Here is a 24,402-nt window from a genome sequence, read left to right as displayed (position 1 = left end):
TTATCCTTTACACCGCTGAGATTCAGTATAGTCTCACTTTACATAAAAAGATGGGAGCAAATTGAATTTTTGTCACTTTAATTTCTCAAATAACCTTGGGGAATCATTACTGGAAGCCTGGAGTGGATTTTTTTTTTTTTTTTTTTTTGCTGAGGCAATTGGGGTTAAGTGACTTGCCCAGGGTCACACATCTAGGAAGTGTTAAGTGTCTGAAACCATGAACTCAGGTCCTCCTGACTTTAGGGCTGGTGCTCTAGAATAGATTTTTTTTTTTTTTAAGCCTTATATAATGCATCTAATCAGTTCTCAATTGTTTATTTTGTCCAAAGTGTTTTGTAGCAATCTCTTCCACAGTATTTGCTGAAAGAGGGGCACACCTGAGTCCTGAAAGATTTGTGTTTAAGGAAAACAACCAAAGTCATTATAAGCATGCTGACTACAATGTTTGGACTCATTTACAAGTGGACTATGAGCAAATGACTTCCTGGATCACAACAGTCCCAATCAATCTCTAGTTAAAAGCTTTCCCTGGGACTGGGTCAGCCAGGAAAGGTTACCACTGCAAAGTAATTAACAGGGAAACAACACCTCTCTCCCCCTTCCCCACCCTTTTAAAACTACGATAGAAGCCTGAACATTTGTTAATTAGGATTAAATTGGTTTTATTTTTAACCCTCCCCAAACGAACTTCCTCCAATACCGGCAGTCAATACTGAGACAACTTAATGAAGACAGCCTTCAGCGCCAGTCCTGACCTCTGAGAACACAGCTTTTCAAATATCCGTTTTCTTAATTAGAAGGGAGTGTTGGGGATAAATTGGCCTCCCCTCATCCGAACTGCCACTTCTTACACAACAGAAATAGAGCTATTAAAGGAGGGACTGCAGTACATTCTTCTCCCCTTGCTCTCATTGGTGGCTTCATTCTTATTCTACAAAAAGCCAAATATAATTTTAAAAAGAGAAAGCCTAGTTCCTTGCCATCACTTTATGTTGGTTTCCAGAACTCTCCAATTGTGCTTTTTTTCTGGTTAGCAGTTCCCTGTCCCATTCTAGGATATGCTACACTGTAAAATGAAGGCTTGGCATTAACCTGTTCCCAGCTACAGGACAGTGGACAAGTCCTTTCCTTTCATCTGTTAAAACATATTTGATATCTAAGATTTGGCCTTGTGTCTTATCCTTAAAGTTGTGAGCTTTTGCTCTACCAAAGTTCAGGCTTCTTTTTCTCTAAGGAGTTAACTATACATTGTAATGCCAAAGAAACTGAGCAAGACAGAGGTTAGAGACCAATGCAATAGTTTATTAAAATGGATCTTGGTCCCAGGGCCGGAGGAGACTGTCATCTCAAGGAGTCCAGCCCTGAGTATTGGAAGAGCAAGCTTTTTTATAGGATAACAAGAACAATGACAATGATTTTGGGGGAGGTACCTGGGTGGGGAGGGTTCAGCAGTAAGACAAACTTTTAAAAGATAGTGGCTGCTATTGTTAACCTAGTGTTCAAGAGAACTACCAGATACTCTATGATCCATTAAAGTGCTTACTATTTAGGAAAAAGCACAGAAACCAAAGCCAATTGCTGGATATGTCAATTAAAAGGATTTTTTTTTTTTAATTTCTGGACTCCACTTAGTATTTAGAGCTAGAAATCAATTTACAATATAGTCCAATTCCCTCATTTTAGAAGGGAGAAAATTAAGGTATAAATTAGTTAAGTAACTTGTCCAAGATTACATGGGAAATAAAAGCAGGATTCAGAACTGAAAGAGACTTTGGTGGTTCATTTGTCCAACACTATTTTACAGCTGAGGAAATTGAGGCCCAAATTAAATGACTTATCCAAAGTCAAAGGAAAAATAGAACCAGAGATATAGAACTGGAACATATTTTGGAGGTTGGCTTGTCCAACACTTCAATTCACAGAGGTACAGATTAATTGACTTGTCCAAGGTCACAGAGTGAAATTTGAAAACAGCACCTATAATTCCAAATACAGTGCACTTTATATAAACTATTGTTCATTTATTTAAAGTAAACACATTTTTAGGGTTTTCCTTAGTGTTAATATAAATTGAGTCTAATCTCATACCTTCAACATATGTGCCATCTATATTTCTCAACATGTTAATGACTCAGAAGTACAAAAATAACCTCATTTATCTAAAAAAAGATTTCATCTTTTTTATACTATCCCTACTAAGGCAGAAAGATATCAATCTCCTAGAACACTTTTAGGAAAAAATGGAAAAAAAAACCAGTTCCCCAAAATATTAACCCCCAACCCTTAACCCTATTATTCATTCACAAGTTTTATTGTAGTACTTCAGTTAATTATGCTTCTGGGAATTAAGTTCTTAATAAAGTCAATCAGCCTGGGCATGAAGAGTGACCTCTAGATGGTTAAGAACAAAGTAAAATTTTGTCAGGGTTACCCTCTCTTGGACCGGTTGGGAATCCAGACTCAACTAAGGATAGGTTCATATTTATGATACTCATATAAGTCAACTATCAGGAAGTAAAAAGATACATTAGTTCTGATATAGGCTGCCTCTTGAAGAGAAAAAGGACCAGAAACTCCAGAGCCAACTTTTTTCAAGAGATTAAGTCATCAGCTATTCATATACATATGAATTTTACTAAATTCTTCATACAGAGGAATCTTGGAATAAATGGATGAAAAGGTAAAACTTAAGACAGCATGTTTTTTGGCTGTTAATCTATGTCTTTCAAGAAGAAACTCTTGTCTGATTACACTTCTATTATCTTTGCACCTGAAAAGTTTTACCGAGTGTCCCTAAAATACCTCCTCTGAGGCATTATTTTAGGTGGTATTTCTGACCACATTAGGGAAATAGCAATATCTGAAATCATAATCCAGGACAGCAAAAATGAACTCAAACATGAGGAGGAGCCAGTAAACCACAGAAAAGGAAATTTGGTTTGCATATAGACTGAGAAAAACACATCCTAACATTATCTGTGTTCTATCATATTTTTATTTATTTTATTGTTTCCCAATTACTTTTTAATCTAGTTCAGGGAGTGTTCCAGACTTGCAAAGTCTAATGTTTTTAGAAAATAGGGAAAGCAGGAAAAGATTAAGTGAGCTAAGTCCAAAGACAAACTTTCAAGCAGGATAATTTTTTAAAAGTTTAGCAATCAACATACCCCCTAGTTCAATCCCTCCTATGCTATTTGCTGTGTGACCCTGGATAAGTTACCATTCTGGATCCCCCTTTCCTTATCTATAAAATGCACAAGTGAACTAAACACCCAGGTCCCTTCCAGATCTAAAACCCCTTCCCTCATACTGCCAGATTGTCTTCTTTTAAAATACAAATAATATTGATAGGGAAAGGAAGGAGAATGTTAAATAAGGCACTGATATCCTGAGGTGAATTCATTTCAGTTGGTGAGATGGTGCTTTCATTGTTTTTCAATCATGTTCAACTCTTTCTGACCCAATGAACTACAATGGTACAAATGCTGTCTATGGGATTAATTCTTGGCAAAGATACTAGAGTGGTTTGACATTTCCTTCTCCCATAGATGATAGCAAACAGAAGTTAAAAGATGTGTCCAGGGTCACACAGTTAGGGTCTTAGGCTGGATTGGAACTTTTGTCTTACTGACTTCAGGGCCATTCTCTATCCACCAAGTCTCCTAATTGCTTAAACATACCTCAGTGCTTTCTTCCTGTGTGGAATAGAGAGAGAAGGTGAAGAACTTACAGGAATATGTGAATTCTTTTTTCTGTATTTTAATTATTTCTGCATTTCCCCTATGACCTGTATGTATAATATGTGCAGTCCCATGTGTACTTGAGTGTTGGCCAGCTATACCTGAAACCTGAAAGCCTGATTTTGTTTCCTGAGAAATCAGGTGATTTCAGGGAAACAGAAACCTTCCATTCCAATTCTCCAGATGGCAACAACCAATTAGATGCCTACCCCTCCCCTTCTCAATGCTTTCTTATTTGTGACGTAATTTCTTGTATAAAAAGCAGTGTATTTTTTACTACTTTTTTAGCCCTCCTACCACGAGCTTTCTCTTTCCCTTATCTTGTGATAGAACGGCTCATCCTCCAGAGGTAGAATAAACGACCTTTCTGCTTTCTATTTTGAGTGATGTAAGAGTCTTCTATATCCCATACTTCTAATACTCAGGTGAGACAGACCTCTGACTTCACTCAGGATATTTCCCTCATTTAGAATGCTTTTCTCTCTTTTATCTGTTCAAATCAGATTAGAAAACAAGGTAACTAGAGCACTGGGCTTGGAATTTAAAAAGCATGCATTCAAATCCTGCTTTAGACAATGTTTAGCTGTATTGCCTGGAGTAAGCCTCATCTCAGCCTGTTTTCTCCTCTATAAAATTAAGGGGTTTGGTTCCAAAGCCTGAGGTCCCTTGCAGCTCTACAACTGTGAGCGATTCTATGAAGTTCTACCAACATTCTTCTAGTCCAACCTATTTCACAACTCCTTCCATAACTCCTCTAGATTTTCTCTTCTAAACTCTATTCCACATAATATTGAACTTAATTACATAGTTTCTCATTGGGCACAAATTTTGTGCAGTTTGGATTCATGTTTACAGCTAAGGAAGATAATGTCCTTAAGAAAGTTAACCAAACTTTAGAGTAAGTTCTTGTTAACTGTTTATTCTATCCTCCCAGAATCTAGCACAGTAGAACAGAGCACATGGCAAATGGCAGATCAACACAGATAGCTCAGAAATAATCAGTGATTTTTGTCAGAATCACTTCAGTACTATTTACAGCCTGATTGAAGAAGGGCTTTGGAGGCTGAGGAGTAACAACTCTCTTGTTTTACAGATAAGTAGACTAAACATTACTACTACATCACTGGGTTCTGAGGAAATACTTTAGCTCAGCTCTTCCTGATTCCAAGTTCAGCATTCTATCAATTGTGCCATCTAAATTGTGGGGATCATTAGTTCAATTCCTTTATTTAACAGATAAGAAAAAAGGGTCCCAGAGAAAGGAATTTTTATAAAGAGCTTGTAAATAAATGGAGAATCAATTTTGAATGAAGGCTTCCTCATTCCTGGTCTTATTTCCTTACAAAGAAATATTCCCAGAAAACGACAATTCTTCATTTTACTATAGTTTGATGAGAAAAAATAAAACAAAATTCTTTTAGTTCTGATTACATTTACTAAGTGACCTCTATAATATTTTTGATCTTGATTTTAGAGTAAATCTATACATCAGGAAGAAAGAATTCCTTCTCGGTGGTCAGATAACTCATATTATAAATAAATAAAATGACCTTCTGAATTAAAACAGTTGAAGCATTTCACCTCTGGATGACTTGATTACCAAAGTTCTAGAGTTAGAGATGTCAAATGAAGTACATTAAAATGTAATTGAGAAAAATTTGACAAAATAAATATACAACAAAATATAAATAACTTTAACAAGGTTTTCTAAGTCATGGTAGCCCCCTTTTCAACTTGAGTTTGATACAACTGTTCTGAGAACTGAAAAGATAAAAAATGAAGTGCCTTTTCAAAAGATGGCTTGACAATTTCCCTATCCAATAGTTACAATACTAATAAAACACAATAGTTTCTCAATTAAGGGGAAAGTATCAGAGATAGAAAATGTATTTTTAAAGCCATATTAAAATAGATATTCTTCATTTTGTGAATAAGGAGTATGGGATATCCAGGAAGGACTAGCACATCTGGTGTTAGGGCTTCCTAAGTCCTGAAAAGGATGCTCATTCATCTTTGGTGCCCACCTTTATCTAACTCTCATCTGTGGCTTCAGGAAGCTGTATCACACAAAGAAGTCACCCATTGGTAAAATCATTTCAGCAGATGAGCTAAAACAGATTGAGAGTAACCAATGGGTTTCAAACCTCTTGATAAGTTAAGAGGTATGTCTACCCTAAGCATATGAAGACCTCTGCTAGTAGGATAGGTGAACAAGAACAATTTATTCCAATAGCCATGAAGGAGATCCACTGCATGTCACATCATCACTAGGCCTCTTGATTTTTGTCTTGCTACTAGACTTCATTTACTCTGGAAGAGAGAGCAAGACTTTGTGCAACTCTGCCACACTGAACTCCAATTCACTTAACATTATCTTGTGATATTACTGGTGCTCTTCAAAATGAAGAATAGAATAACAAAAGTCAAAATGCTTCATTTAATAATTTAGATATGCTTCAAAATTTCCCCATCATAATAATTATCTCCATTTGAAAGAAATTTAAAAACTACTAATCAATAAGATGTATCTATTTATAAAAGTTTAAATGAAAAGATATAAACTATCCTTTAAACATCCACAGGGCCTTAGGGAGGAAAGAGAAAGATAAGGATTCCAAAAAACTTTTGTCTATGAAACCCACAGAATTAAAAGAGCAAAGGCTGTTAATGATCTAAGGGTACAAATTGCTAAATGAGTGAAAAGTCATTTGCTTTTCAAAAAGTGACTGAAAAGTAGAGAAATTATTTTTCAAAAATAATATATTAACACAATAGATTTAATTCTGAAACAAAAAAAAGTTAAAATATGGGAATGATTCCCACTATGGAAATAATTTTTCCATAATAACAATAATAATAATTTTGGAAAAAGTGGACGACAACAAATTGTATAGGAGCACATGATGTCACAGCCAAAGCAAGAATCAGAGAGAACAAGATTCAAATGCTGACTCTGGCATATACACTTTGTGTGCATATGAGCAAGTCTCCTAATTTCTCTGACTTTCAGTGTTCCACTGAACTATAAAACTAGATATAAGAATATAGAACTACAAAAATACTTATAATACTGCACCTATCTTCCAAGAGTTGCAATGAAAACCAACTAAGAAAGTATGTAGGCAGGGACTATTCCATTTTTGTCTTTGAATATTCAAAGCCCAGCAACAGTAGGTACTTAATAAATGGTGACTGATGGATTGGTCCAAGGTGGCTAATTCTGGACCCCTGCTCTCAGTTGAAAAGCAAGTGCCTTTTAGAGTGGTTACTGAAAAAAGAATCACAAAAGAGAGAAAAATATTTTCTTCCCCTTTTCTGGTTTCAAAATTTTGAAGTTTTTTTTTTTTTTTTTTAAACTTTCTCCCTCTTATCTCCTCTCCCAGCAAGGCTGTGCCTTATTCTTAAGGTATTCATTCTTCCCCCCATCAAATTAAAACTTTGATTTCCATAGAGCAGAAGACCTTACTTAGATGTTAAGGGAAAGCTATGCATTAAACTAACTCATACTAAGTGAAAAATGCCTAAGAGTCCCTGGCCTTTTTGCCTATAAGCATTTGCATTTTAAAAAGGAAGATGCTTACCTAATTTAAAAGAAAAAGAAATCGTTCAATGGCAGAATTCCAGAATTCCAGAATCCAGGCAAGATACAGAAGAAAAATTTAAGCAACTTGGGAGAGATCTTTTTCCCCTTGGGGAAGTGAATAGTGATCCTGTGGAAGGAGAATAATTGCTCATTGCTAGACAAGCTTCAAAATTTGGACGATTACTCTGAGAAGTTTGCTATTGCTATTCTTCTTTTCATCTCATTTTTTTACCCCTCGCCAAATTTCTAAACTCACAGGTTCTCATAAACTCACTACTTCTAGGCCATTGAAAGGAGGTGAGGCAATATTCATTAATGTACAAAAGAACTTTAGGAAAACCATCAAGTTTTATGTTAGGAATTGATAGTTTGGGTCTAAAAGGAAGGGCAAATAACAAAATTGCAGAGATCTGTAATTTGGTCAAATAATATATTCTATCCAAGAAATGGAAAATAAAATTGTTTTATTGTATTCTTAAAATAACTGTAAATAATAACCATACAAAACATATAAAATATTTTCTTTTGTTAAAAGTACAGAAAAATAGTATAAATATGCATATAAATTTAAAAGTATACAGCTAAACATCCCTAAATCTGTAGGGATTAAAGGAAGTCAATAAAATAAAATAATCTTAAATTGAACAAATTTTTGAGCCAAGTTTGAAACTTAGAACTTCAGCGAGACAGAAGAATGTCAAACAACTTCCCATAATTTAACAATATATTCAAACAGAATCAATCTGTTATTTCTTGTTCGTCTTCTCTAATACCCATTCAATCACCTGTAGAAAAAAGAAAATTTAGATTATTCTGGTAATGTGTCAATACAGAACAGAAAGAGTTAGAAAATCTAAATATTTGAGAAAACTATTACCTTATGGTCTACATTTCAAAAAAGTATAATGGACACTTTACATGAAAGAATGTTAGATCTGACTTGATCTTAGAAATGCAACAATATTTTTTATTTACTAAAAGAACTTTGTTATACTTTTACTGCAGAGTATGATACTGTCTACTGTCCTTCATAAAATTTAATTTAATATAATTAAAATTATCTATTTTGCATTTCATAATGTTCCCTACTTCTTCTTTGGCCATAAATTCCTCCCTTTTGTGCAGATCTGGCAAGTAGAATATTCTTTACTCTCCTAATCTACTTGTAGTAGACAAGATTTACTTGTTTTAGGTCTAAGTTATGAACCCATTTCAACCTTATCTTGGTATAGAGAAAGGGTCCTCAAACTTTTTAAATATGAGGCCAGTTCACTATCCCTCAGACTGCTGGAGGACCGGACTATAGTAAAAACAAAAAACTTTGTTTTGTGGGCCTTTAAATAAAGAAACTTCATAGCCCTGGATGAGGGGGATAATTGTCCTCAGTTGCTGCATCTGGCCCACGGGCCATAGTTTGAGGACCCCTGATATAGAGCATTAGATGTTGGTTAATGCCTAATTTCTGCCACACTATTAACAGTCTAAATGTCTCCCCTTCATAAAAAACATATTTCAGAGAGTTCATTTCAAAAGAAGCAAAGCCAGAATATCAGAACTGATTGAAAACAGAACTTGTATTCTTTAACTTGGAATTAATATATCTTTAAATAAGCAGCTTCATTAACTATAGCAACATCTTAAATACTGTCTTGGACAACTGATTTAGGATGTAAGTCATACTCTTCACAAAGGACAGCTCTACTAAAATCATATGTAACTCTCCAAAATTTATTTAAAATATACTGATTGAATTTCTAGTGCATACATGACACTGGAGTAAAGGCTTCAGGAAATTTCCAGACCAGCCAAACATAGTGGTGACAAAGTAAGGCTTGCAGTAGGTGAGCACTTTTCCTAAAAGGGTGGGGGAGGGGGGGAGAAAGATGGGGGGAGAGTGCAGAACTTTTCTTAAAATAACTGCAAATAACTAAATATTTACTTTTTTTTTTTTTTTTTTGCTGAGGCAATTGGGGTTAAATGACTTGCCTAGGGTCACATAGCTAGGAAATGTTAAGTGTCTGAGGCCAGATTTGAACTCGGGTTTCCCTGACTTCAGGGCTGGTGCTCTATCCACTGCACCAACTAGTCGTCCTAAACATTTACTCTTAATACTTAAAACACAGAAAAACATTATACATATATACATAATTTTTAAGGAATTCAATTAACATTTCTAAATATGATGTTATTAAAATAAGTCAATGAAATAATTTTCTTAAAGGGATATATCTGTGAACCAACTTATAGAGAGGCAACGAGAGGAAAGGAGTTGAATATGCCTAGTTCCCAATTCCCCACACATTCAACATGTATCAGGTCCATGATCCTCACTCTTCCCAGACTGCCCCTTTTTAATAAATTTTCCTTCAATGAAGCAGCCTGGTTCTACTTTCTGTCTGCTAACTCTGCCATGTTTTTGCACTCTTTCTTTTTTCCTTGAACTGAAACTAGGAACACCAAATCTTCCCAAAACCACTAAAACAACTATGAAAGACCTAAATAGGCGACCTACCTGTTTAGCATTGCTATTTGCTGTTTTCTTCATTTCTTCAAATAGACCTCTTGAAGTTTTCAGATCCTAAATGTAATATAATCACATAAATAATGCTCATGAGGTTATGCAGATTATTCTATCTTCTTTGTATAGTAATGAATGAAGGGGGAAAATTAAAAAAAATAAACACTGTTCAGTCTCATCAACTTATAAACGAGAATACCTGTTATACTTGTGAAGACCATATTAATCAGTTTCTATTTTTAGCACAATTTAAGGATAGGCATTTAAAGTAAAAGGTTACTTTTATCGACTCCATTTTATCCGCTTACCATGCACTTGAATTTTGAACCCAGATCTTTCCTACTTTAGAGTCTCACATTCTTTCCTTAATTATGCTGCCTATTAATTACATTTTGAATAAAGCAGTCTATGGCAACTATAAAACATTGTAAAGTCATCACACTTTCAGAACTGGTAGGGCACTCTTAAAGAAATATTTATGCACAGGTTTTTGGTTACTTTACATTCTTCATGGATACTTTTTTTTTACAAATTGCTGTTTAGTCACTTCTCTTCTAACTCATGCAGTTGACTGTTTGAAACTAAGAAAAAACTATGTTTATTTCTAATACATTTAATTTTACAAGATTGGTCAAATTATGACCAAATCAACTTCACCATGTTTCTGAATGGGTACTGATCTGCTTTTCCACTTTCCAACTATCTTAACCTCCTAAACTTTTGCTGCACATCAGTCCTCCCCATGCTTGTTTTTCTGTTTGTATCCTAAGAATTTAGCACACATCCCGCTATGTCATAATTATTTTTTGATTCATTCATTCATCATTTTGGATTCAAATTTTGATACCCAATATATTGAGTGTGATGTCTTGTCATTTGCTAATTTAAATACATTATATCCAGTATAATATATTTATACACCTTGAGCTTAAAAGAAAGACTGAGTGTATATAACATAGCTTTCAGAAAATTGGTAATTTTGTGAGCTCCTTGAGAGCAAGTATTGTCTTTTTTCTTTGTATCCCTGGCACTTAACAAACTATTTGGCATACCAGAGGCAATCAATAAATGTCACTGACAACCTGAATAGAAAAGACTGGAAAGAGAAGAGGGAGAAGAAAAGAAGATGCACCTTGATTTAATTCTTGTTACTCCTGACTCTCATTGTCAAGGTTTGGAAAATTGGCTATAATTTTGCTGTTTTAAAAAAAAATTATTAAAACCATACACAAATCTAAGAATTAGACCAAAACTCTGATCACAGAGGAAGACATCTTACCTTTAGATAGAATTTAGATATCTCAAAGAGACGCTGACTACAGGCTGAAAAACAATCATGGTCCTCAGAAATGCTGTATTTCTTTAGAGTTTTAGTAACCACTTCTTTCAGCATCTTGAAGAGAATACAATGCATGACAAAATTTCTGAAAAATGCATAAGCAAAACTTTTGCAGGTTGATATTTTATATAATTATTTTTGTTGTTTAGTCATTTCAGTCATGTTCAATTCTTTGTGACTCTCTCCTCCCACTCCCTGGAGGGTTTTCTTGGCAAAGATACTGAAGTGGTTTACCATTTCCTTTTCCAGCTCATTTTATAGATGAGGCAAACAGGATTAAGTGACTTGTCTAAGGTCACACAGCTAGCATCTGAGGTCAAATCTGAAATCTAGAAGATAAGTTTTCCTGACTCTAGGTCTGACACTGCACGACATAGAAGCCACTTATTATTTTGTATTTCATTATACAATATCTGGGTGTATCTGTATGCATATGTATGTGTATATACACATATAGCTATATAGATGTTTATATATGGTCAAACTTGTATTTATCCAGATATACTATATCTATAGCCATATCTACATATATAATCTACTTAAATACACATGTTTACAATATGTGTGTGTGTATGCATGTATATACACTTATATATATTCAGTTCTGAAAAAAGTTATATATGAAATAGGTAAATGAATATACTTTATGTTAATTATATTAGCAGGATATGATAACTATGAATTCAGAACTGATATCTATGCTTTGAATTTCCATATTACTTCCATAAAATTCTGCATTTTTTCTTTTGTATTATTTTTAGAACAGAATATAATTTTCCCAATAATTATTATGACCAAGTGAAAGAAATCTTTACCCGAGTATGTTTCTGTGATCTTGATTCCTTTGCTTGCCTTTTCGGGTCTGATTCTTGTACATTTCTCTGACCTACACCTGCCTTTGAAGTTACTTTTCGAACTTCAGAACTAGCTGCCTGAATATATGAACAAGATGCAGATAAAGATCGATGTGGGTTAGATCTTGTAGTTGTCACCGTATGATGAAGTCCACCATTACTACTTGCTTGAGAAAGAAGTGAATCAGAGCTTTCAGATTTTGTTAATCTGCTAGGAAAAAAAAACAAAAACAAGTTAAATAAATATGTATTTGCTATGACATCCATTTTCTATATAAACATGTCCTCTGGTATTTAGGAGTTCAAAAACAAGAGAATAGGAAACTAATTTCTTTCTAATTTCACAAGTAATCAATACAGCACAATTAGTTTGGTTATTTGGTTTTTTAAAAAGAATGGTGTTTAGAAACAACATTCTAAACTAATATTTCTAACATATTGGACAAGCAACAGCAAAGACTTCTTTCCCACCTACATAGGAATTGAGTTTTATTATATTCTGGTACTATAAGCTTGTTTAGCTTTCAAAATAAAGTCTTCATATACCACAGATTATAGAGTACTAAAGAAGGATAGGATCTAAAAAATAATTTTGGTCTTTCTCTTTCCCAGAGCATTAATTTCTTCTATGATTGGTAACTATCATTAATGGGAAACTCACTACACTCATGAGGCAGCCCATTCTATTTTCAAATAGAGCTATTAGAATGGTATTTCTTACACTGAATCTAAAGCTACTAGTTAAAATTCCTGTACTCATTTCGCTTTGGTGTATGTAATAGAAAATAATTATTCTTAAGACAACATTAGAAAAGGAAGTGTTTTGTACAGGTAGTAGTATTCAAGGAATATGACATACCTTATAAAATATTGTTGCACAGATAAGTAGAACTATTACGATATTAATGCAAGTTAAGTATAACTATGTAATTCTTATTGCTCCTTAATCTCGCTAATATTCTTATAAATTGCTTTGGAATGAATTAAAATCCCCACTTTTGCAAGAGCCCATAAGTATTTTTTTTTTTTTTTTACCAAATTTAATAATTTAAATTGTTGTTATGCTAGAAGTTATCTGCATTGTGGGGGGAGGGGGAGTATTTTTAAAGTCATCTTCTCATAGCTAATTTGGGTCTCAATTTTTCTAGCAAAAGCAGACCTGACAGCCCTTTAAAAATTTTTTCCAATGTCTAACCCAAAATTTATCTCCTAACGTTTAAACATTTGCCATTTATCTATTACCATTTATACAACTAAATTTTACTTTTAAGTTTTAAAAGTGCATAAGGACTTCATTAAGACCTTCCATGAAAAAGTTTTATCTACTTGCTACAGTTGGTTATTATCCTTTGTTCTTGAAGAGGACCAATAGTGACATCACTGTGTTGAAGTCAAGGTATGATTGTGGTTGATCAGACAATATGAGGTTGGAAAATTCTACTAAAGGTCAGACACAAGTAGTTCATATGAACATTTGGAATGGAAATGTCTCTAAATTTGAATAGCTCATTTCTTTTGAACTCCTGAAATTCTACTTTGCTCAAAGCAAAACACCTTCTTTGGTAGGATATGCCATGCTGGGAAGTCTTATGTCATTGTCTCCCATGTCACACAATTGATTACCAAGTTCTTCATAGAGACTTTCCTTTTATCACCATTTTTGACCATCATATGAGTGCTTATATGGTGTGAGTTCTCCATAAAATTGTCTTTTAGGCAAATATACAACTGGCATTTGAACAACAGGCCAGCCCATCAGAGCTATGCTCCCTGCAGTAGAGTTTGAATGCTTGGCAGTTTAATTTGAGAAAGGGCCTCAGTTGTCTAGTATCTTATCCTGCCAGGAGATCTTCAGAATCTTTCTAAGACAATTCATATGGAAATGATTCAATTTCCTGCCTTGGTGCTGTTCAGGTTTCACAGGCATACAACAATGAGGTCAGCATAATGGCTCTCTAGACCTTCAGTTTGGTGAGCAGTCTAATATCTCTCCTCTCCCACACTTTCCTTGGAGCTTTCCACACACTGAGCTTACTCTAGGAATGAACCAACCTCATCATTTGTGTTCATTCCAGAAATTATACTGCCAAGATAAGTAAACTTATCTACAGCATTCAGAACTTCTCCATTTGCTATAACTTGTGGTTCCACATATGAATGGTGTGCTATTGGCTGATGGAGTACCTGTGTTTTCTTAGTGTTAATTTTTAGGCCAAAATAAACACAAGTGCCAGAAAATCAAGGCATATTTTGTTGCATTTCAGTTGTAGAGGTTACACTGAGTGCACAATTATCTGTGAACAAAAAAATCATAAACTCACTTTTCCTCCATTTAGTGAAGTATGGCTTGTTTGAAGATTAATTATGACTAATGACTTATATGACTATATGGAATTAATTTCATTCTGTTATTTTAAATTATTCAACAAAATGAATTTCTGTGGGCTACAAAAGTCTAAAAAGTACAAGAAAAAATTTAACAGAATTTATATTACGTGTCATCCACCTTGATTTTATGATTTTTAGACTTTAAAATTATATGACAAAGCATATAGAAATTTGATTTTGTGATTTTTTTAAATCAATCTAGCAAATTACATAAGTTTCTCGTATAAAATGAAACACTGTATTATGTCTTTCTGAAACTTTCGGTTTATCTTGAAATCTATGCTTGCCTATTATTAGGAATAAAAAATGATACTGCTACAACAAAGGGATTAAAGAAATTAGCATCCACCTAGAAAGCATCTTTTAAAAATATAGAGAGATGAAAAAGTTTCATTTGCACTAGAGAGAAACTTTCTGCCACTGCTTTTTTTTTTATCCCTATTTATTACCTCTTTGTGGGATAAAAGCAATCTGTATCTTTTGATCTCCGCTTCAGTCTGGATACTTCAGTTCTAAGTTCGCTCTGCAAAGCTTCTCCATCTGGGACACTCCCAGGCTCTGACAAAACTGCAGGGGATGGAAGAGGGCTCAAGACACAAGGTACAGGGAAACACTCTTTTGTACATGTAGTCTGAGTTTCATAACGAATGAGACGAGACTGAAGTTCAGAAAATCCTCCATCCCTTTCTAAGGCTTTTCGGTCATCCAGACAATATCTAAAAGTGAAGAAAAAGATGCTGAAACTAAAGTTTGTTTGAGTAGATATAGAAGAAGGTTTCTTATCCTTTTTCCAAATCAGAAAACAAAGAACAAATAAGACAAGTCTCAAAACACATTTATTTCCCCATGAATCAGTACTCAGGATAAGCTTATTAATAATATTTTGAGTAACGGTATTGAACAATGAACAATACTCAGTAAATTAAAATATCCTGGTAGTAAAACATCAAATCAATTCAACTGGAATTGAGTGCCTACTAGGCATAGTAAAGGCACTGTCTAAACACTAGGGATACAAAGAAAAATAAAGAGGGAGCTCAGTCTGAATAATGAGAAGGACAACATGGGAAGCACTATCTACAAGCCAGATACATACAGGATAAATCAGTAGTGGTATCAGAGGGAAGGTATTCAGATTGAAGGACAAGTGGGAAAAGTGAGGTTTCAGTTGAGACTTGAGACTTGAAGGAAACCAGAGAAACTACAAGGGATATTTCAGGGATAGAGAAAAGCCAGTGAAAATGATCAATGAAAGGAGATCAAGGCTTAGCAAAAATGCCAGTTTCACTGGTTCACAGAATAGAGAAGAATAAGAAGTAAGAAGATGGAAAGTTAGGAAATGTTTAAGTTGCAAAGGACTTTCCAAGCCAAAGAAAGGAATTTATATTTCACATTACCAAATAGGGAAGGAAATGGGGAGGTGGTCAAACCAGTACTTTAGAAAAATCAATCTGACAGCTGAGTGGAGGACTTGAGGGATAGAAACCAACCAACAGTCTAGAGGTAAAACTGCAAGAAAACTATGACATTGTATTACGCCAAGAGAAAGGCAGCAGGCAAATTATACTATAAAAAAATGAAATGTGATATATTTTAGGGGGAAGTAAAAAAAAAATTTTTTTTTTTTTTGCAAGGCAATTAGGATTAAGTGATTTGCCCAGGACCATATACTACTAAATGTTGCGTGTCTGAGGCTGGATTTGAACTCAGGTCTTTCTGATTCTATGGCGAGTGCTCTATTGGCTGCACTACATAGCCATCCTTTAGATTATATTTTTATGAACAAGGAAACTAGGCTATTTAGCTTTCTCTGTATTCCTCGCACCTAGCAGTTCCTAGCACATAGCAGACACTTAAAAAATGCCAACCTATTAATTATTGACCCATCAAGTCTTATTATAGATTTTATTATAGAGTTTATTATAGACTATATTATAGACTTGTTCATATAAGTAATTATAGACTTGTTTTCACAAATCACTGGCCCAATGGGCTGCAGAATTAAAATGATTAAATAATTTAAAGTATTATCAGGCAGAACACTAGAAACAAAAGAAAAACGCATCCTAACAATTAAAAAAAAATCATGGTCATAAATATCTGTACTATCTGTACAAAGTTGATATTGTAGAGGTAGAAAAGAAACAGAAGGAAAGTAAAATGATCAAAGTGAAGCTCTTATAATAAAATGACTTTAAAAAATCTTCAAAATCACAAGATAAGGTATACAAATTTTGGGAAAATAGCAGAGTGAGTGCTTTCCTAAAAATAGCTTTCCTGACCTTAAGAAAAATACAATTAAAAAGAGCCAAACTTCAGAGGCTGCACCCTTTCTTATTAGGAATAAGGGAACTTTCTACAAGAAAATTCTTGGTAATGAAGGGAGTGGAGGGGGGGAGAGAAGAACCTGAAAACGTAGACCTCTGCTGCCACAGATAACTAACTTTCCTGGGAATATAATATAAATTAATATCAGTGGTTAGGACCCCCTTTCCCTATCACGTGGGGGAGTAAGATTAAAGTACCATTCTCTTATCTGAACTAGGACAGAGAATAATCAAACTAAGAGATAAGAGTTAACTGTAGAGATAAAGGGAGAAAGAAAGATTAAGAATGAAAGTTAAATCCAAGAATAAGGACATACATACACACACACATATGTAGGTGTATATATATGTATATGTACATATACACACACATCTATATATCTTTTCACTTTTAAGTTAGTACTCTCATTTGAATTGATTCTATTAACTATAATCTTGTTTACTATCCATCCATCTATCTATTAGTTATTCCTCACCTATCTAACTACATCAGGAATTCTTAATCATTGTTTTGTCAATTTGGTGAAGCCTATGGACTCCCTTTCAGAATAATGTGGCAATAAAAGGCAATAAAGCTATATAGGATTATAATAGCAACTATACTGAAAAAGTTAATAAAATATTTTTTAAAATAAAGTTGATAAACACTAGATTAACAATCCTTGATTTAACCATATTAGGAAGTAGTAGGAAAAAAGTTAACTACTAAATTGTATATGAATAGATTAAATTTCTCAAAAAAAATTAGAAAAATCAATTTGAAATGAAACTCAAAATTTTATGTAAGAAATGTATTTAAAATATAGACACTAAATTTTTTAAAAAAAAGGATAAAATGAATTATGCTTTCTATATTTCTAGGATAATCATCTACTAAACAATAGGAATTTAAAAAAAAACTCTCCAAAATACCATTACATTAGCAAAAAAATTCTAAGGTTTATGTATTTGAGGTAGTAAAACAGCCAGGTCTATGTAAATGAGAAACAAAAGTAGAAGGAATAGAAATAGGACTAGTCAATGTTTAAAGAGCTACAGAGAGGGAGATAGGCACACTAATTCATTGTTGATGTGAACTAGTACAATTATTCTATAAAGTAATTTGGAATTAAGCAATTAAAGTGACTAAATCTTCATACTTTTTAAGCCAAAGATTCCACTGCTAGACCAAAGGAGATAAAATAAATTCTCCATATATACTAAAATATTTAGAGTAGCACTTTTTGTAGCAGCAAAGGACTGGAAACAAAGTACATATTAGAGTGAGAAGAGATGGTCTAGTTTAGGATGAATCTAAGGTTGAAAATCTAAGCAACCTGAAGGATGGCATTCCTTAGAATCAGGGACTTAAGAAATAAGGAGATAATGAATTAGAAGAAGATAATGAATTCTATTGTAAAGATGCCAAGTTTGAGATGCCTATGAGATATCTTCCTGGAGCTATATAATAAGGAATAAATGATATGAAATTGGATTTGAGAAAATGAGATTGGATATATATTTATGAAAGTTGTTCAGGAGATTATAATTAATCTCTCTAAAGTTGAGATCAATGAGAATATAGTGAGAAAAAGGAAGGACCAACATAGAGCTCTAGCATATAGTCATGCATGGGGAAGACACATAGACAATGATCAAGCAAAGAAAACCAAGGTCAAACAAGATGGAAGAAAACTAGGAGAAAGCAAAGTCATGAAAACCTGGGAAGGATAGCTAGGGCAAGATGGTAGCTGACAGAGGCAAAAATTAAGGAAAGGTGAAGAAATAAAGAATGAAAAAAGGTTATTAAATAAGGCATCAAGAAGATGTCATATCAGAAGTAGTATGTAAACTAAGCAAAGTTTTGAAGGAAGCTAAAATTTAAAGAGGTGGTTAAGAATGAAGGCTCATTCCAAGCATTTAGGATAGTGTGTGCAAATGCATAGAGGCATACTAGATTCAGAAAATATGAAGCTGATTAATTTGGCGAGAGCATAGTCCCTAAAGTGGGAATAATTTAAAGTAAGTCTAGAAAAGTACACTAGAGACAGACTATGAAGGAATCAATGTCAAACTGAAGAGTTTGCATTTTCCCTCAAGGGCAATAAAGAGTCAATAGAGATTCTTGAACAGGGGAGTGACATGAGGAAGTGGCCTTAGGAAAACAATTTTGGCAGCTAAATAGATAATGGATTAAAGAGAAGACAGATTGGAAGCAGGGAGACCAATTAGGAGTTTACTACAAGAGTTCAAGTGAAAGGTGATGGTTAGAACCTAAACGAATGTGGTGACAATGTAAGGAGATGAATGAAAGAGACAGACTGGCAAGAACAGACAGAACTTGATAAATCTTGGAGGTGGCAAAGGTGAAGGAGAGTGAAAATTCAATGATAACTCAGGTTACAAAACTATGAAAGAGGGAAAGGCTGATCACCTGAAATGATAAAATATTTGATTACAGTAATTCATTAAATGATTTACTAAGACATAGTGGGGCTCCAACTTTTTTTTGTCAGAGCTTTTATTCAACACCACTGATCTCACTGATACTAGAAGTCCTGAAGTAAGCTAAGGGACTACTTACTATAAACTCCTCTAGCTGCTCCCTATTTCAGAATAAGATAATTTGGAGATCACGATAAAAAACAAACAAACAAAAAATTTATTAGCACTGCTATAAAAACCAAAATTAAAGTAATACTTCAGTTTAGAAATATGAAATATTATAGTTTTATATATGTTGTATATATATTAAGTTATGAAGTATCAAGTTCTAGAAAAAAATTAAATAAACTAGAGAATTTCAGTAACAGTCATTTGCATACATAATTAACTTCACTTTTCTCATTTCAATTTCCTTTCCAAATTGAGAATTTATGAGAAATGGAATACAGTGAACACCCAAACCAAACCAAGTAAATGCTAATGAATTTTAATCTGATTGTCCAATTAATACAATTTGAGAACAATATTTATTTTGCCTGTTAACAATAGAATCTAGCTTCAGGAATGGAATGTTAAAGTGACTAAATCTTCATACTCTTTAACCCAAAGATTCCACTGCTAGACCAAAAGAGATCAAAATAAATTCTCCACATATACTAAAATGTTTAGAATAGCACTTTTCTACCTCCTAAGTTATTTCACAATTATTCTCTCACCATTATTATCACTCAAAATGAAGCATTTCTCTTAAATCTAGAGATATCTCAGGAAAAAAAAGTTATTTTCATTAAAGTATCTTTTAACTACTGTTTAAATGATTAATGATTCTTCAATTCAGTTACAAATATAGTAGACAAGATACAAATTGTAACACTCATGGGACTCAGTTAACTTTAAATTCATTATTTAGTTTCTCTCTTTTTAAGATTTTTATTTTTTGGTTCTGCATCTGAATTCATATCCACATATTAAAGGCATTCAACTAAGAGAGTCAAACTCAGTAATATTGAAGAAACAAATGATGAAGAAAAAAGTTTGTAATTCACATGCTATTTTAAAAATTGTTTTCAAAACTTACTCAATTCCATGATAGTGACACACAGAAGCTTTTTCAAAAGGTAAGACTTGTACTTTTCCAGGTGTAAGTTCTGGTGTCAGAAGAAAAGTATTTTCACTGAAACATACAAAAAGAATCATTTGATACTTAATATATGAAGCTAAATAAATAAAATAACAAAAATATTAAATATCAAAAGAGATTTCACTTCTACTTCTGTAACTGATAGCACTTGGAATATAACCCCACGAAACATGAGAAAAAGATAAGACCATATTCTGCAATCTATTTTCTTTTCCCCACAATTCTGTCTCTTAAATAAGAGAAAAGGGAAAAATGAATAGTTAATGCAATTCAATTCAATAAACATTTAAGCATGTATTGTAGGAGATATGACACAAACACAATACAAAAGAATAAATGAGAAGTATGGTTGTTTGTTAAAGACCATGCCTACATGAAGGGGCAAGTCAATTCTCTAAGAGTCTCCACATCTGTGAATCATAACATTTGAAAGAGTTGCAAAGCAGCCTTTGCTAAAGCAGATGTTCCTTGTGGATTGGGAATGAAATAAATTAGAGGCAAGAGGGAAGAGGAAAGAGATCAGACAACACAACTGCCTCTCAGTCTCCTTGTATTATTAGCATTCTTTCACATGAAGACAACCATTCTATAAGTCTGAGTTAGACCTCCAACAGCCACTGGCAGGTAGCTCCCATATTACAACAGTGGTTCTTGTCCTTTGTTCCTGAAGAGGATCAAAATGACATCACCATATTAGAGTCAAGTTACAGTGTGGCTGAGCTTGGAATGTTCTACCACAGGCTGAGCAAAAATAGTGAACATGTGAACATTTGGGGTGTATTCTCTAATTGAGCTACTTCAATCCTGCTTTGTTCACCAACTACAGCACCTTTTATGATGAGGACATGCCATGCTGAGTGGAGCTATGCCAATGTCTCCCATGTCACACAGTCAACTCCCCAATTTTTCAGATAAAGGATAATTATTATACAAATACATAAATATGACACAGTACACAATTTTAATACAAAAAAATTGAATGAAAAGAATGAAAAAGAGATATACATTTAGGCCATGTAAGGTATAAAAGGCAAATGATTAAAGGTTAAGAATGTAGTCAATAAAGAAAAACTTCATGGAAAAGGTGGCATTTGAGCTGAGTTTTTAAAAATGGATAGAGAGCTTCAGATAGGGAAGGAGCTGAGAAGGGCATTCCAGAATGTAAAAAAAAAAAAAAAAAAGGTGGGAGAACACTGGATCGGTAAGAATAGTATAAAGTTTAATTTGGTCATAGTGTTAATTTAGTCAACAGTGGCCTCCATAATTTTTTGTTTGCACATTCTTAGCAGTAAAGACTTTTTGATCACACCTATATTAATAAATTATAAACCAGTTGTTCAGTCATGTCTGACTCTTTGTGGCTCAACACTCTCTTCTGTTTTTTCAGGGGGAAGAGGGTATTGGCAAAGATACTAAAATAATTTTCCATTTCCTTCTTCAGTTCATTTTACAGATGAGAAAACTGAGGCAAATAAGATTAAGTGATTTTCCCAGGGTCACAGAGATATGTCTGCAGCTGGATTTGAATTCAGGTTTTCTTGATCTTAGGCCCAATAATCTATTCACACCACCTAGCTGTCACATGTGCACACACAGATATGTACTACCATATTATTATATATGCATTATAAACATAAAAACAGACATTTAAAAAGGATGTTATAAAAATTAAATAGTTTTAAAATATTTGGATTTAATAGTATAAAATATTTTTCTAGTCGTAATAAAATTATGGTTTTAGTGAAAAAATGATTGAATATGATTATTTCTGAAAATCTTTAACATTTTGTGATACCAATATATTTTCAATTAACAAAATTTTTTTTCTTCTTCCCTCCTTTTTCCCATCTAAGAAAAAAAAAATCTTTAAAATAGGCATACTAAAGCAAAACAAATTTCCCCTTCCAATTCGAAATGTCAGAAAATGTTCCATTCTGCACAATGACAAGGATAGTATTTAGGATAACAAAAACATTGTAAAGACAAACAATTTTGAAAGACATAAGAAATTTGATTTATGCAATGACAAGCCATCATCCCAAAGACCTGATAATGAAGTAAACAACCCATTTCTTAATGCAATCTAAAGGTCTGATTCTAAGTTTAATTTGTTTTAATATTAGGTTTTAATGGCTACCAGTGATGAATAAGATTACTTAATGGCAACATGTACATCCAAATAGAAGAAGCAGATCATTGGATGTAGTTACTAAATAACAATACTCATTTTTCTTCTTTTTTTTTTTTTAGTTTTTTATTTTCAAAATATATGCATAGTTTTCAATTTTCAAAATATGTGCATAATTTTCAACATTCACTCTTGCAAAACCAATTTTTTTTCTTCCTCTCTTCCTCCCACCTCCTCCCTTAGACAAGTAATCCAAAGTATGTCAAACATGTGGAATTCTTCAACATATATCCACATTTATCATGCTGTACAAGAAAAATCAGATCAAAAAGTGAAAGAGAAACAAATCAAGCAAACAAACAACAAAAAAAGTGAAACTACTATGTTGTGATCCATATTCAGTCCCCAGTCCTTTCTCTGGATTAAGATGGCTCTCTCCATCCAAATCTATTGGAATTGGTCTGAATCACCTCATTGTTGAAAAGAGCCATGTCCATCGGAATTGATCATCATATAATCTCGTTGTTGCCAAGTACAATTTTCTCTAGATTCCACTCACTTCACTTCAGTTCATGTAAGTCTCTCCAGGCCTCTCTAAAATCATCCTGCCGATCGTTTCTTGTAGAACAATAATATTCCATAGCATTCACATATCATAACTTATTCAGTAATTTTCTAACTGATGGACTTCCACTCAGTTTCCAGTTCCTTGCCACTACAAAAAGGGCTGCCACAAAAATTTTTGCAAATGTGGGTCCTAGAAAAGTTATTTTTAAGAACACACAATAACATAAATGAGTGGCCAACACAAAATTGACAAGTTTTTTCTGCTTTAACCAATTCATTAAGGACAACTCACAATTCAAACACTAATGGTAAGTGAAATGGAGCTGTGTGGATGTAAAGTTTACAGTGATTACAGAGAAAGATTCTTACTTTGATAAGAACAATGTTAATCTGTAAGTACATTTATTAAGATTATTAATTTGTATATGAAATTCCTTTTCACTGGACAAAAATAAACTTCAGCCTGGCCACTATTTGAATTTTTAAAAATGATAAATTAATAGGTTCCAAATGAAATTTTCCTACATTTTTCAGTATCTATGAGTTTTTGTTTTATAAGTTTGCAATTCTCAAGAACTCTTATGTTTCTTCTGATTTTCTAAACATAATTTTACATACTCAAATTAAAAGCATTCATGCTAGTCCACTACCAATAAAAGATTCAATAAAAGACGATAACAGTATTGATATTTATAAATAAAACATACAAAATTCAGAGTTATCTCATTTAGTTCTCACAGGAACCTAGCGAGGTAACAACTACTACAAGTATACTCAACCCCATTTTACAAGTTAGGAAATTGAGGTTCAAAGAATTTATGCGATTTACCCTGTACTGCTAATATTAGAGGTGAATTCTGGACTCTGGTTTCTGTTGACTTGGAGTCCTAGAAAATATCCCTCTGCAAGTCCTGCCCACTTTCTCCCAATTATGATTTCCTCCTGGATGGAGCCTCCATTTGTAGAATTGCTGAAGCCAAACTGCCTTCAATCTTCTCTTGGCCCAGTTCTTGACTTCTTCTGGATTTCAAAATCATGTCTTCAACCTAAGTACCATCAACTCTCCCCTTTTTTGTGTTGTCTTCTCCCATTCTGAGGCATACGGGTATGCAGTGCCAATAGTTGGGAAGAACTGAATTCAAATCTAGCCTCAGACACACACTAGATATTTGAATGTAAGCAAGTTACTTAAGCTCTTATCTCACTTTCCCCAAAATGGGGATCAGAACAGCATCACTCAGGGATGAGAGGATCAAATGAAATAATATTCAAACAAAAAAAAACAAAAAACAAAAACAAAGAAACCATCAGAACAAACTGCTATATTGAGGAAATATTTCACTTTCTCTTGTTGTCATTCAGCAGTTCAGTCATGTCTGACTCAACAAGTCCA

At 33.5% G+C, this 24,402-nt stretch overlaps 1 protein-coding gene across 1 annotated transcript in view; it reads right to left on the bottom strand.

Annotated features, from left to right (window-relative positions):
• Positions 1–7,770: 7,770 nt before the first annotated feature.
• The window catches only part of MTBP (MDM2 binding protein), a 74,512-nt gene continuing 57,880 nt past the window's right edge, over positions 7,771–24,402 (bottom strand). The window contains exons 17-22 of the mRNA XM_051971032.1: positions 20,252–20,347; positions 14,872–15,138; positions 11,996–12,242; positions 11,121–11,234; positions 9,836–9,901; positions 7,771–8,108 (exon numbers count right to left, since the gene is read on the bottom strand). Of these exons, the coding sequence (XP_051826992.1) occupies positions 8,070–8,108; positions 9,836–9,901; positions 11,121–11,234; positions 11,996–12,242; positions 14,872–15,138; positions 20,252–20,347 (829 nt within the window). The 3' untranslated portion in view covers positions 7,771–8,069. The remainder of the gene's footprint in view (positions 8,109–9,835; positions 9,902–11,120; positions 11,235–11,995; positions 12,243–14,871; positions 15,139–20,251; positions 20,348–24,402) is intronic.

This window comes from Antechinus flavipes, chromosome 1 (genome assembly GCF_016432865.1).
Source record: "Antechinus flavipes isolate AdamAnt ecotype Samford, QLD, Australia chromosome 1, AdamAnt_v2, whole genome shotgun sequence".
Lineage (NCBI taxonomy): Eukaryota > Metazoa > Chordata > Mammalia > Dasyuromorphia > Dasyuridae > Antechinus > Antechinus flavipes.
Note: the sequence above shows the minus strand (reverse complement) of the source record. Positions and strands in the feature narration are given on the sequence as shown.